General features: G+C 35.3%; 1 protein-coding gene across 1 annotated transcript in view; it reads left to right on the forward strand.

Annotated features, from left to right (window-relative positions):
- The window catches only part of APPL1 (adaptor protein, phosphotyrosine interacting with PH domain and leucine zipper 1), a 31,575-nt gene that overhangs the window by 4,501 nt on the left and 11,266 nt on the right, over positions 1–15,808 (forward strand). The window contains exons 3-14 of the mRNA XM_081936983.1: positions 820–879; positions 1,690–1,761; positions 3,053–3,140; positions 5,051–5,092; positions 5,550–5,608; positions 6,136–6,282; positions 6,629–6,711; positions 6,813–6,971; positions 8,510–8,698; positions 9,467–9,509; positions 11,162–11,218; positions 12,059–12,150. Coding sequence (XP_081793109.1) covers positions 820–879; positions 1,690–1,761; positions 3,053–3,140; positions 5,051–5,092; positions 5,550–5,608; positions 6,136–6,282; positions 6,629–6,711; positions 6,813–6,971; positions 8,510–8,698; positions 9,467–9,509; positions 11,162–11,218; positions 12,059–12,150 — 1,091 coding nt within the window. The remainder of the gene's footprint in view (positions 1–819; positions 880–1,689; positions 1,762–3,052; positions 3,141–5,050; positions 5,093–5,549; positions 5,609–6,135; positions 6,283–6,628; positions 6,712–6,812; positions 6,972–8,509; positions 8,699–9,466; positions 9,510–11,161; positions 11,219–12,058; positions 12,151–15,808) is intronic.

Here is a 15,808-nt window from a genome sequence, read left to right on the forward strand (position 1 = left end):
ACAAATAACTTATAAATTCTTCAGAAGTTTTTAACAATAATATATTTAGATGCATTTTTATGCAACAATTTAAGTTATTACATGTATTGTATAATATGGTTAATTGGGCAGATTCTTAATAAATTTAATATCAAATTGGAAAGCCCACCTTAAGCCTAACTGTAACCATCTAGTTTACCTCCTCAGCAGTCAACCTTTATGATTGCCCAACAGGTAAACCAATTAATAAACTGATTTATGCTGAACATCTCTCCCAGGATATGCCATAAAAAGGATTTAAAAGGAACAGCTATCATTAAGCTGTGTGCAAGTTTAAGATAATGTTGATAATTTGTGGCCTCCCTTCAGCTTCCTGCAAGAAAACCTACATTTGCATTTACTCTTAAAAAACTTTCCCTTTTCTGCAAGTAATTTTAAATCTATAGTCTGCATAGATTAAGGATCCTACAGATATGCAGCACTCTTCGTTTTGCTTGTTGACTTTACTTCCAAATCTTTTAGTGCAGTTTAATTTTTGCTCTTAGAGAAAGTGATATTATTTTCTATTATGAGTAATGGGTCAGTCAGAATTCTGGGAATTTGATTAATTTTTATTTGTTTAGCTAAATCTATGGTTACTGTTTTAAAAGTGTGTATGTCTATGACTTTGTAATAAATCATTCCATTTTAAAAATGGGAAATTATAATTGTTACAAAAAGCATACACATTTAGTTAAAGAAACATTGTTTAACTCTGATTAATTTATTTTATATTGTACTTCTATTGTCATTTATATTTGAAAAATCTTTTTTAAAATCTGAATAAATTCTCTTTTTCAGAATGAACTCAGTGCAGCAACACATTTGACTTCAAAGCTTCTAAAAGAATATGAGAAACAGGTAGAGCCCTCTTATAAAATGAAAATGTTGTGATCCAAGTTGAATGGGTTAATATGGCAGCCTGATTTTTACAACATATCACGATAGTGACTGGATCACTATGGAAAATTAATTACAGACTAACATAATCTGTTTTTGCCTAGTTTGTAGCATCTTCTATAAACTCCACTTATATGTTTTAACAGTAGCTTAGCACATAGAAATTACATTCATTATTTTTTCCACTTACTTATTCTTATAAGGCCTATGCAATTTTATTTTTGTTCAGTTATTATTATTAAGAATTTATTTATCTTATTACGTAACTACCCTGCAACAATCAAATGACTCTTGGCAGCTTACAAAGAAATAAGAGATTAAAACATGCATGGTCTGATTAAAACATTAAAGGTTTGTCCATAACAACACAAAGCAGAAAATAACAAATAGAAACGCAGAAAGGGGAAAACAGATAAAAATTAGTTGAAACTGCCATAAATGGACAAATGTTTTTTTTATCAAAGTAGTCAGAATTTAATACCATGGTTTATTAGCTCTTGTAGATGTGTGAATGTGTGCGCGCATGCCTGCATGTGCACAATTCTCCTGGCCAACAGGTGTTTTTTATACCTTTTAAATATAGCAATGCAATATATATAAATTTAACAAGCATTAGCAACTTACAGTGCTTCAAGATTCTTTATTATTTTCTAGCAATGTTAAATTTGTATAAGTTATTAGACCTTTGCAATGTTACGGTGATTTTTTAGAGTGAAAATAAATAAATAAATACAGAATTTAAAAAGTGGTGGGGTTTTTTTTTTTGGGTAGCGCTTTCCTTTGGGTGGTGATGATGAAGTTATGAATTCTACTCTTCAGCAGTTTGCCAAAGTGATAGATGAGGTAAGCCTTCCTTTCTACAAACCTGTCAGCCTATTTTCCATGCATGCAACATTTATATCACTCCATTTCTAAAGGCTTTAAACAAGTTTATAGTACTAATATCAAAGACTTTAAAAAAAGAAATAATGCCATTATAGCCAATCAATCTGAGGCATCACTATTTAGGGTAACATAATCTTATTACTCCCCAAATGTCTTTCAGAAGATCTTATTTTGTGGCACTCAGGAAATGTTGCCATCCTATATATAGATCATTAGGATAATCCACTCACAAAGTGACAATGGCATGAGTAACAATGAGTAAAGGCTTCTACTTCTGAACAGTCCATACTTAGTATATAAGATGTAACTTCAAATATATTTGAAGTTATTCAGACAGGAGCCATGAGCTCAGGAGGACTGACTCTTTTGTAGTCAACATGATAGTGTTAGAGTTTGCAGAGAGTGCAGCTTTCCATTTGTATGCTATATAAAATAGTATTATGGTCAGCATTTCTAAGACTGCTCTCTTGTTCCTGGTTTTGATCTTCTATTTAGGAGTCTAAATTTGGCTACAAGAACTGGCTAATTATACATTCCAATGTCACTGCTGCTAGTGTGGGCTGTGATTGCTGCCTCTTTTGCATCATTATTAAGCAGGTTCTACAGATGACATGTGATGTCCATAACATTCACACCATGCAAGCTGCCAGTCATGTTAGGTAGACCAGGCCAGAAAATCAACTATACAAGAGAATAAGGTTAATACTTTATTGAGCTAGTTTATAATAATGGAACCTTGCAAGCTTGATTGTATTTTACTTTCTCTTCTTTCTATACCCTAGTGAATCTGAAAAGAGCTTGCCTGGACCTTTTCCAAATACAATCCTGCTTCCTAAATGTGGTCCCAACAAACCATTTTTTGAATGGCATAATCCTAATGGCAGGCACCAACCCTTTCTCAATGGAGATATCAAAATGCAGATTTATTCTGCCTAAAAGTTAGGATTATATCATGCTTTGTCATGTTGCCTTCTTTGGGTCTTATTTGAATGTAATAAATTATTACATGAGACTAAAATAATGCTAAATAATGAATAATAATAAAAAATAAATAAAAAATAATGCTAAACAATATATATTTTGTTTTTTATCCACTTCTGCAAAAAAAGAACAGATATAAAAATGCCAGGATCCACTGTTTATTCAGCCCGTCCTTCAGTTAACATTTTTTCTTATTTTGTAACAACAGTGAAATATGAAAATGTTTATATTTTAGGGAACATTGTGTACTTGTTTTTTTTCTTCTTAGCTCAGTTCTTGTCATGCGGTACTATCAACTCAATTAGCAGATGCCATGATGTTTCCTATCACACAGTTCAAAGAAAGAGATATAAAAGGTACAATAATTGTTGTCACAAAGATCACAGATTGCTGGACAATGTTTTGTATAACAATAGTTAATATATATTCTATCAATAGTGGCCTCCTGAAGTCTAGTGCAAATCTAAGAATGTTTGTCTAATTGAAAACAGTTTTAGGCAAAAGGGAATGATAAAAGTTGGAATGCATAAGTGATTGCCTGCAAAAGTTTCTGAACTACAATTCCCAGCAGTCTCAAGGCATCTATCTATCTATCCATCTATCCATCCATCCATCCATCCATCCATCCTTCCTTCCTTCCTTCCTTCCTTCCTTCCTTCACTTAGGGACTGAAAAATGGGGTAAATAAAATAGACTGAATGGACCTTTTGGTGGAGACATTTCCATCACTGTCCTTGGAAAGAATTGTATTTCCTCATTCAAGACTGATACTCAGTTGGGGGGGACTTCACTGAACTCCCACTTCCTGCTCATCTGCTGTGCTCAGGTGAAACTTTACACAGGTTATTTTGTGTGCCATTTGCATCAGTGGTGGGATTCAAATTTTTTTACTACCGGTTCTTTAAGCGTGGCTTGGTGGGCGTGGCTTGGCTTGGTGGGTGTGGCTTGGCAGGCATGGCAGAGGAAGGATACTGTAAAATCTCCATTCCTTCCCCACTCCAGGGAAAGGTTATTGCAAAATCCCCATTTCCTCCTGATCAGCTGGGACTTGGGAGGCAGAGAATAGATGGGGACGGGGCCAGTCAGAGGTGACATTTACTGGTGCTCCGAACTACTCAAAATTTCTGCTACTGGTTCTCCAGAACTGGTCAGAACCTGCTAAATATCACCTCTTGATTTGCATTCTTCCTCAACGAGGAGGCCTTTCAGATTGCTCTTTGTATCCTGGTTATCTCAGGATTGGATTATTGCAGTGTGCTTTGTATGAAGTTTCCCTTATATAGACTATCCAGAAACTACAATGGATAAAAAACGCAGTGGCACAAACAGTAATATATATCTCATGTTGCAACCACAAACTGCAGTGATTGCCAGTGGCTTTCTGGGAGGAATTCAAGGTGCTGGTTGCCAGCTATAAAGCCCTTTATGGCATGAGCCTGGTTATTTGAGGGACCTCTTGTTTCCATTTATTATTTATTTTATTTGTTAAATTTATTTGCTGCTATTTTACAACAATAAATGAACAATAAAAATGAAGAAATAAAAAGTACAAACAGAACAGAAGTAAGATAACAGAACAATAAAATAAACAATGAAAAAGAGCACAATAAGAATACATCTATACAATAATAAAAAAGTAAAAGTTGGATGAGTAGAGAGCAGAAAACAAGGAGGGAGGGAGGGATCTATTTCTGCCTGTACAGCATGTTTGAACAGAATGCAGTGCTCCAGTCCCTTGAGTTCAGTGGAGTTGCATACTTATGCATTAGTAATCTATGTGTATTAATCCTCTTGAAATATGAAACTGTAACCCTGTGTACGTTTACTAAAGTAATAGGCTTAAATTTGAGTAGAATTGTACAGCTATTGTGTTTTGACCTATGGGCTGCATCTAGTTGTTGAAAATTCTTCTTATTTCTCTGCCCAAACCTTCTGAACCCCTCAAAAATACCTCATGTAGTTAGGTGGAGTTCTCCCACAGCAAGTTTACTATCTCAAATGACATGACATTTAAAAGAGAGCCCCTGACTTTATGGAAAGGATTTTCAGATAAGTGTAGGAGAAAACAGAGGAAGAAATAGCTCAACCATTGGATACAATTCCATAACTTTAGGGAATTATTTTCACCTTACATTACAAAACAATTCATATGGTCCCTGAAATGTAGGCCAGTGAAGACTTATAATAAATGAATCAAATTTTGTTCATCTTGCATTAAAGCAGCAGAACTATAATAACACTGCGCATTTTCTTACATTCGTTTCAGAAATTCTGACTTTAAAAGAGGTTTTCCAGATCTCTAGCAATGGTAAAGTATGTTTTAGAAATTACTTTCATGGCTTATTTTTTATTTGATTTTGCATGAGTATAATATTATAAACAGTCAAAAGATTTCTGTCTTTAGAGACTAATTTTGCTAGCTTAAAAAAAATATATTTTTCATTCTAAAAGTTAAAGGGAAACTGTATACAAGGTAATTGGGGAAAATTATGATGAGTAAGCTCTTGTTCTAATGGGACATTATAAAAAGAGGATATCTTATTGATATAATCAGTGCTTCAGGATAATAGTTTTTGTTTATCTTGAAATGATAAAAACATTTCTGAAATTATTGGAAACAGATTTTTGTCTGTATTGATATTTTAAAAAGCAAGATTAGCCTAATTGCCTATATTACTGCTTTACTGAAGTTAGTTGCTTTTTGCTTTAAGCACTTGTAATGTTTGTAGCTACTATTTAAATATTGTAGAACTTGTTTTTTTCAGATCATGATGCTGCAATTACCAGATATAGTCGACTGTCAAAGAAAAGAGAAAATGAGAAGGTTTGTGAAACTTTAATCCAGCATTTAGAACTCATGCTATAGTAATGTAAAAAATCTATGTTGCTTTTCGATTATCTTAAAAATTACATGATAATTCTAGTGAATGTAGCTAATCTTCAATGAAATATATGTAGTACAGCTACATGTTCCTGTCCAGTGTAATCAGTGTCTTTATTCAGTGAGATATCTCAGCAGTAGCTGTGCTGCATTTCTCTCTCTCTCTCCTTCCCTCCCCTCCCTTCCCTATCCTTCCCTGGGTAATGTAATATTTAATATATTTTGCCAAGCAATTCACACAGTGCCCTGGAAAAAAGCAAAACCTATTTCTCATGTGACATCATAATGAGGACTATTTTAAAAAGAACTTTCCATGAAGATATATTTACAATTGCAAATCTGTAGAAGATGAGTAGAAGAAAAATGTATTTTGGAAAAAAATTATAAATTTAGATTTTTTATCACATCATTGCAAGGAAATTGTTCCTTTTAATAGTAAACTGCTTGCTTTGAATTACATTTGTTTAAAGGTCAAATATGAAGCTACAGAAGATGTATATACTTCTCGGAAAAAACAACATCAGACTACGATGCATTACTTCGGTGCATTAAATACACTGCAGTATAAGAAGAAAATTGCTATTTTGGAACCCTTACTAGGTTATATGCAGGCTCAGGTAAATTACAAAATGCATGGTGGAGGGGAGATTTTGGAATACTACATTAAAATATTTTGAGCATCCAAAGTATTAAAATAATACCAAACTGGAACATAAACCTTTTGTGGCATGGGCAGCTATATAAATTCAATCAAATTAAGCAGAAGGACTAAATTGTTAACTTCTATTGGAAAAGTAAGCATGTAAATGTAATTTGTTGATAGAAAAACCTAACTAATTATATGTATGTTGTGATTTATGATCTACATCTATAAAGATTATGGATTATGTTTTTAGCCTCCAAAGAAATATCTAAGATTCTATAAGTTCCAACTAAATAAGTATCTGAATTTTCTTTTAAAAGATTAACTTCTTTAAGATGGGCTCAGAAAACCTTTCTGGACAGCTGGAAGAATTTTTAACAAATATCGGGACAAGTGTGCAGGAGTAAGTTCATTTTTTTTCTTTTTATAAAGTAATGCTGTTTCTTTAAAAACATTAATTTTAGCTACTGTGAATATTTTTTTAAAAAAACCCAATGGTTTTAGCGTTCGCAGGGAAATGGATCATGAAGTAGAGACGATGCAACAGACTATAGAAGATTTGGAAATAGCCAGTGATCAACTTTATTTGCCAGATCCTGATACTACAACATTTTTGGTCCAAAGAAACCTTACTCGCAAGGCTGGTTATCTAAATGCAAGAAAGTAAGAACCAATTTCTGATACATATAATATAGCCTGGGTTATAAATTACATGGGCCTTGATTACTGTGTTGTATGTAAGAATAATTAGTAGTTGTTAATAGTTTTAAGATTTAAAATAATGTCCAGTACCAACCAGCATACAGTACAGATTTGTCATTAAATCCATGATCTTGTTTATGATGTTTCATGCCACAATATATTATAATTTAACTTGTCTCAGGGTAGTTTGGCTAGAAACCTTGGAAGCGATATGTACACCTGGGAGAACAGCTGCTCCCTCATTTGTTATTTTTGTTACAGCAGCTTCTCTTTAAAAAAAGGGTGCAGCTTTAAAAGTGGGTTGCATCTGTCTCTGGATTGCAATGACTTATTTGTTTGTTCTTGCCTCCCCAAAGCTCAAAGGAGCACTAGTGATCTCCGCTATTTCATCTTCACAACAATTCCACGAGTGAGCTTAAGGTCAGCAGGAGATACTAAATAAAGTAGCACTAAAAAATAAAATTTGTTTGCCCATAATATTATTGTCAGACCTGCCCCACTCTTGATTCCCTGACTCCATTTGATTAAAGTGAAAGGTACTTTTAATAAGAGATGCTGGTTTCAGTAAAGTCAGGGGGAATCTAAGTTTCCCATGCAACAACACAAAACTATTTCTTTCATTCCCTGTCCCTCCCCACCATGTGATGTCGCTGAGATGTATTGGGAACACTGAGGTGTTTGGGCTGGTAACTTTCCACGCTCAGGGTAAACGACCTTGAAGATGTCTGGCATGAACTGGTTCTATGTAGATCTACTCTTCCTCAGCTGTCATATCCCCCTCCCTATTTACCACAATAGATACACACAGGTTTATGGCCCATTTGTCCCCATCTCTTCACCCTTGTCCTTTGATGGCAGGATGCCAGCAAGACGCCAAGCCGAAGTTAATGGATCTGACAATTACTTTTTTGAATCCTGTGTGTTGAATCCTGGCCCAAAATACTTTTGCATTACAATATTTCATTTTTGAAATAATTGGTGATGGAAATAGCAGACATAATATAATTTTTACCTATACTTTTAATATTCTTCTATGAGTGTGTTTGCACCATCTGGCAAATATATTTGTATCTTTGAACATCCGAGAAGAGCTGTATGAAAGTTACATCTTTGCTGTATGAATGTAGACACTGTTTCCTGTGTTTTGAGTACAAGTGTGCTGTGGAGTAAGAATGTAAAGTGGCCTTAAGGCTATCTTTAAAGCCCAAAACAAGGAGTCTTTGTGTGTGTGTGAGTGTGCGTACATGCGCACATACACAAACATGGAGACAGTGAGAGCAATACCGGTAGTATTTTTCTGATAAAACAGTATGTTGAGAAATTTAGTTAAGTACTGTTTTATATTCTCTCTTGGTATTTCTTGCTGAACCAAAATAATCTATGCATAACTGCATTCAATTATATGAAACTATTTCCCAGTCCAAAGCTTATAATTTTTTCATTAGAGATTTTCTGCTGCTAGGTTGGACTAAGTCAGATTTTATTTTTTCTTACTTCAGTAAAACAGGACTGGTGTCTTCCAGTTGGGACAGACAGTTTTACTTCACACAGGGTGGAAACCTAATGAGCCAAGGAAGAGGTGAAGTTGCTGGAGGGCTTGTAATGGATATAGACAATTGTTCAGTAATGGCTGTGGATTGTGAAGACCGAAGATACTGCTTTCAAATAACATCTTTTGATGGCAAAAAGTTTGTATTCTTACCTTTTCTTACATATGTTTTTAGTAAGGGAGAAACAAAAGTGTTTCCTGCAACCCTTCAGTTTCGCTTGAAAGGCGGGAGAGAAGAAGGAATAAAACCTTGTCTTTCCCAGATTGAAAACTTGGCAGGTCAAGTTTCTATTACTTTAAATAAACCTATTTAATCAGAACTTGATCCTGTTCTCTAGGTGGCAATCTAAATACATTTTGTTTATTTTTTTATCATTTTATTCTTTTTTCAAACTCATATGCCGCCCATCTCGCTGAAGGAGATTCTGTATTTAGATTTTAATGTGTAATCCTGTCTACTGTCTACTTAATTTCTTTTTAAAATGTTAATGGTATTTTCAATCCTTGTTTTCAGGTTAGAGGGGAAAGTTGTCTGCCAGCTTTTTCTTTCTGCTTGCCTGTTTTCCTCTCAGCCTAAAACGCAATACGGATATCTCCCTCTCATTCTGTGCAGTCTTACTGGTTGTTACTGAGAGAGGTTAGCAAAAGACAAGCTCAGATAAATTCTATCAGAGGATAATTGCCCCTAGAACATAGCTCAAATGGAACATGCTGAGTTCCACAATGCAAAGACAAATATTATAGGTGGGCAATGTCCACCAGGGTTTTTCTGTTTGAGATTTGGCAAGGTACAAATGGTATAGTGTATAAAGAATTGCATGTATCAACAACTTGATGAACATTTCTTTTCCTGGGTTTGTTTAAGAAATATGATTCAGTTTGTTTCTTTTATTTCCTGGTCCAACAGGTCTTCAATTTTGCAAGCTGAGAGCAGAAAAGATTACGAAGAAGTAAGCTTTTTAACAGAATGATTATTGAAACTAGTAAATGTTTTGGGAGGCCTTAAGGAGTAAAATTTCCCAAACCTGACAAATCTGTCTAATTAATGAAAGCCTTTTCTTCTTACAATAAATAGATCACTCTTTTAATGTGCCATCAGATTCCATTCTTTTATTCTGCAATAAAATAAGGCAATTGCCATAATGGAAAGCCATTAAGAAAATATGATGCTTGTACAGGGTTGTACAAATCCTTCACTTATGACCACAATTGAGCCCAAATTTTCTATTGCTAAGTGAGACAGTTTTTAAGTGAATTTTGCCCCGTTTTAAGACCCCTTTTGCCCCATTTGTTAAGTGAATCACTGCAGTTGTTAAGTTAGTAGCATGGTTATTAACTGAATCTGACTTCCCTATTGCCTTTGCTTGTCAGAAGGTTGCAAAAGGGTCACATGACTCAAGGAACCGTCCGTATTTTGATCATGTGACCATAGAGATATTGCAATCGTCATAAGTGTCAAAAATGTTCATAAATCACTTTTTGAGACATAATAACTTTCGTCACTAAATTAACTGTTGTAAGTTAAGACTACCTGTAAATAGTTTCCAAATTAAATTTGTGATGCTAGTTATCAGGGCAGTTTTAAAGAGCAGAATAATTATATGCTGATGACATGGAAAAGGTGAAGACTGCCAAACCATTGTATGGTTTGTAGCCTAAAGGCTTTCATTCACAAAAGAGTGGAGTTTTTTCTCATTTAAAAAAAAAGAATTTAGATTACAAGCAATTCATGATTTACAATATAGTGGTGAAATTTACATTTAGGTAGATTTCAAGTCATCATCAAATTTATCATGAAATTGAGAATCTTCAAAGTGGAAAATTGTGCCAGCTTTCAAGCCAAAAGAAAGGCAGAGTGGAAAGTTCTCACCTTGTCATTAGCTGTAACAAGGCAATTTAAAATACCATAGGTTTGAAACCTGCTGCTCTCAGCGCTAAGTAATCAATGCAGGGAAATGAATTTCAAATGTGCAACATTGCTGGTTTAGCATTAAAACTGCATATTGTGTGGATTATTTCACATTTAGCAAGCCTGTGGTTTCTCACTTCTATTATTGGAATCATTTAAAAAACTCAAAAGGAAAAATTCAGCTAGACAGATGGAAACTTTATTTAAAGATGATTTTTAAAGAACTGCATGAACTTTTCTTTTGCTTCTGTGGTAGTGTTGGAGAAACTATCTGCTCCAAAAGTTGTAGAACCACAACTTGCAACAGGCCCAGCAAAAATGACTAATTGCATGAAACATGGAATTTAACATCATCTGGAAAGTCACAAGTTTCCTCTGCTCTGTAGTTTGAAAACTAACTGTCTTATGTGTTGCTTGTTGTTAACTTAGTCTGTGCATGCAAAGATTGTTAACATGTCAAGTATTTTTTATTATTCGTTATTGGAGAGTTACAGGCTAAGGGCAAGGTGAGATTTACTTATCTGAAAAAATAATAACCTGGCACCTATTTTTGTTAATTTCCAAGGATAAAAGTTATTCTTCTGACCAGACTAAAGCATTTACCATGTTTTTAATCTCTTAACAATAATCTAGAAGTACAAAGTATATAATGAGCAAAAAAGTATCTAACTATAGTTTAAACTTTTTTTCCAGTGGATATGCACAATAAACAATATCTCTAAACAGATTTACCTCAGCGAAAACCCAGAGGTAATGTGATTGTACTCCTTTAATACAAAAGATGAAATACTGTTAGATGTGAAGTTTATATTTAAATTTGAGAAAACATTTCATTCCAGAGCACATTGGAATATTGAAATAAATAGAGATATTAAAATTCATTGTTTATGCAGATTGAGAGAAAAATTGGTTTTAATTCTGCATTTACATTTTAATGGAGCAAAAAGATTGCACTACAGAGAATGTAGTGATTGAGAAAGAGAAAGAAGAAATAAAGACTGGGTCGGTGGAAGATGGGATTTTATTTTATTATTTTATTATAGCTTTTCAGTCCTGATATGCAATTGTATGTTGTTTCTCTTGTTTCTTGTACACTTGCATATGACTTTATATCATTTTTCTTTCATTCCCAAATTTCTTGTCATTGTCTCTTTTCCCACTACTTCCTCTTTCTTTCTTTCTTGGATGGAAATCACTGTTTACATGGTTACATTTTTGGGTGGGAAAACTTCCATTGGCATTAAAGGCCTTGTTCCAATTTGAAGAATGATTTTGGGTATGAAGACTTGTTTAGAGGAGGGTCAATTTCTACCTGCAGTGCCCCTTCTGCATGGCAGATGAATATAGAAAATTTAAGTTACATTGCTCTAAGACCCCTAATTAATTTTTGGTCCAGACTGTATGCTTAGCAGTGTTCCTCAATAAAAATGATTAACTGCTGTGTTTCATAAATTTGTATTTCTAACAAAAAAAATCACTTTAGTATGTCTGCTAAATTTGTTGCAGTGCTTACTAAAAATCTTCATATATTCATTTATTTTTAGATCTATTTAATTGAAAAAAAAATTTGTTTTTCTTCTAACAATATAGGAAATTGCTGCCCGTGTAAATCAGTCAGCTTTAGAGGCTGTGACTCCCTCACCTTCCTTCCAGCAGAGACATGAAAGCATGAGGCCAAATATGTAAGCCACCAAACAGCAGAAAAGACATATTTTATATTTTGTAAAATAATTTTTTGAAATTTATTGTTTTATCATAAAACAGTAAAACAAAGAAACAAAATGAAACAAAACAGAAACATATGTTCAACCCTAACAACTACAACTACAAAAAATAGTGAACAAAAAAAGGAGAACAAAGTGGTCAATTAAATTTAACATACATACATACATACATACATACATACATACATACATACATACATACATACATACAAAAGAAGAAAGAAAAAAAGCAGTCAACAGGTTGAGCTAAACATTATATTAATCTTCAAATCCCTCTGTTAACCATCTGTTATTATATTTAGCATGTAGAAAGTCCACAAATTGTTTCCAGTCTCTTATGATCTCTAATCAAAGCAATTAATTTTGCCATCTCTGCAAATTCAGTCAGTTTCAAAATCCATTCTTCAACAGTCAGCATCTCTTTTTCTTTCCAATGTTTGGCAAGTACAATCCTCGCAGCCATCACCATCTGAAGGAATAGTACCCCAAATTGTTTCTCAATTGACTTGTCCATCATACCTATAAAAGAAAAGCTTCAGGTTTCATTAATATTTATATCTTAAATATTTTTGCATTGCCATTGATATGTGTATGCAGTATGTTTTTAAATATTTGCAAGACCACTACATTTGATAAAATGAACCTGGGCTTTGACAAAATTTCCAGAAATTATTAGAAATCCCTTTGTACATTTTCACTAATCTATTTGGGGGCCAATACCAACGATAAATCATTTTATTAAAGCTTTCTTTCAAACTATAGTTTAATGTGAATTATAGTCCCGTCATTCATACATTCTCCCATTTATCTAGCATTATACCGTGTTTCCCCCAAAATAAGACAGGGTCTTATTTTCTTTTGCCCCACGAAATATGGCCTTGGGCTTATTATAGGGGGAGGGCTAATTGTTTTGGGGTTGCCAGACAGATGCTCCCTAGCGAGTGGGCTCCCAAAGAGCTGGGCACAGCCAAGGCATGTGGTGCTCTGGCCGCCCCCCATCTCCCGCAGCTTGGCATATTTGGGATACCCCCTAGGTCAGTGCTTGGAGCTCTGCCCAGCTGGAGAACGGGGTTGCGCCAGCGCCTGTTCCGCCCCTAGCAAGCATGCCTCCCAGCCTCACCGTGCCCTGGCCCAGCCGCCGCAGCGCTCCAAGCATAACTTCTTCTCGGGCTTCCAAACTCCAAAACTTGGCTGCCAAGTCTTCCAGCAGCGGCCGCTATAGGAGTGTGCTCTATGGTTGTGGGCTGGCTGCTGGAAGACTCTGTTTGGAAGACACTCTGTCCGGCAGCCGGCCCTCAACCATAGAGCGCACTCCTAGAGTGGCCGCTGCTGGAAGACTTGGCAGCTGAGTTTTGGAGTTTGGAAGCTGGAGAAGAAGTTATGCTCAGAGCGCTGTGGCGGCTGGGCCAGGGCACGGTGAGGCTGGGAGGCATGCTTGCTGGGGGCGGAACAGGCGCTCGCGCAACCCCCCTCCAGCCGGGCATAGCTCAATGCACTGACCTAGGGGGTATCCCTAATGTGTCAAGCCGCGGGAGTGGGCAGAGTGCCACGTGGCTTGGCGCCTTAGGTATACCCCCTAGGTCAGTGAATGGCACTCTGCCCAGCTGGAGAGGGGGTTGCCGGGCGGTTGCTCGTGAGCGTGGTCACCTCATGGCTGCTTCGCCCCTGAGGCTGTGCCCGGCTCTTCGGGAGCCCGCTTGCAAGGGAGTAGCCACACGGCAACTCCCCCTCCGGCCAGGCAGAACGCCACTCCCCAATCTAGCGGTATCCCGAAGGCGCCAAACAACGTGAGCGCCTTTCTGCCCCCATCCCCGGCTTCCGTGACTTGGTGACTTTGGGATACCGCTAGGTCGGTGAACGGAGGGGGTGATGTCCAGGGGGCTTATTTTCAGGGGTGGGCTTATATTTTTACGCACACGAAAAATGTGGCAAGGCGTTAGTTTCAAGACAGGTTGTATTTTCGGGGAAGCACGGTATTACACCCAAATATTTTGACCCATTTTACCATACACTCTTTAACATATTCATCTTCTAGATTCATCTTGAGTGGCATCCTATGTGTCATACCACAGATAGGCATGCCACCTAAATCTCAAATCAAAACCTTCGAGGTCTAATAACGTTGAATTTTTTAAAGTTATCCAATCTTTTAACCATACCAGGCAACAAGCATCATTAATATAGTCTAAGATCCGACAAATCCAGACCTCCTTTATCTTTAGAATCTTGTAGCAGCTTACGTATATTTAATTCTTGCTTTTTTACTTTGCCAAGTAAATTTAGATACATCTTTCTGACACTGTTTGAAAGTGGAATCTCTAATCAATATAGGTATAGTCTGAAATAAAAATAACATTCTTGGTAGTACATTCATTTTAATTACTAAAATTCTTCCCATTAATGACAAATCTAATTTTGCCATCTATTTAAATCCAATTCCATCTCCTTCTATATTTTACCGTAATTATTTTTGTAAAGCTTAGAATTTTCCTCAGCAAGAAACACTCCCAAGTATTGTACCTTTTTCACAACTTTAAAAGTAGTTTTAAATTCCAATTTCTTCTTATCTTCCACCTTTAAGTCAGTATTGTTGTCTTCGATTTATTTATTCTTAAACCTGCCATTTCTCCAAACATTTTAATTTTCCTCATAACATGTTCAATGGGTTCAATCTCTAGTGGGTCTTGCACAATCATTACCAAGTCATCAGCAAATGGACGTAATTTGTAATTTCCGTTTTAATTTATAATCCTTTTGCTCTGTTACTCTGTCTAATATCTCTGTTTAACAGTTCCAACACTAGAATAAATAAAATAAAGAACATTCCCATCTTGTTCCCTTTTGGATTTCAGCTGGTTTTGTAAAGACTCCGATCATCATGATTCAAAATTTTTGGAGTGTATAGATGGATTTCAGACCCTGATTCCAAAATCCCAGGCCCAATCCAAAATCCATCTTTTCCACCACTTTAAACATAAAGGCCCAGTTCAAATTGTCAAAAACTTGTTCTGCATCCAGAAAGATTAATGCAACAACCTGTTTGTCTCTACATTATAAATATTCAATTATATTAAAAATTACTTACATTATTTTTTAGGTAAAAACCACACACTGGTCTTCATGTATATAATCCTGTAAAACTTTTTAAAGTCTTTCATCTCAAATAGATGTTAAAAGTTTGTAGTCATGATTAAAGAGACATTGGCCTGTAGTTCTTCACAGAAGTTAAGTGGAGTTCATCTTTGGGTATTAAACAAATGTAGGCATCCTTCCAAGAGTCTGGTATAGGGTTCCCCTGTAAAATAGATTTTGTAAAATATATTTTAATAGTAGCATGTTCTGAGATTCACTGAAGGCTACTGCAAAATGCGACTATTTAAATTTTGTAATGAAACTGCAACTAGAATGTATATCCTCTTAAATTTAATAATTTAAAAAATCTGAATATATACTATGATTCATGGACAGATTACAAATTAATCTTCTGAAATTTATCTGAGTAGTAATTTAAATTTTAGTACTGGTGATTTGATAATTTATTAAACATGCTTTATATTTAAAGACTCTTTGAATCATACAAAACATTCTGTACCTTTTAATACGAGCTCTAACTTAG

Source organism: Natrix helvetica (genome assembly GCF_964273705.1).
Source record: "Natrix helvetica genome assembly, chromosome: 1".
NCBI classification, from domain to species: domain Eukaryota; kingdom Metazoa; phylum Chordata; class Lepidosauria; order Squamata; family Natricidae; genus Natrix; species Natrix helvetica.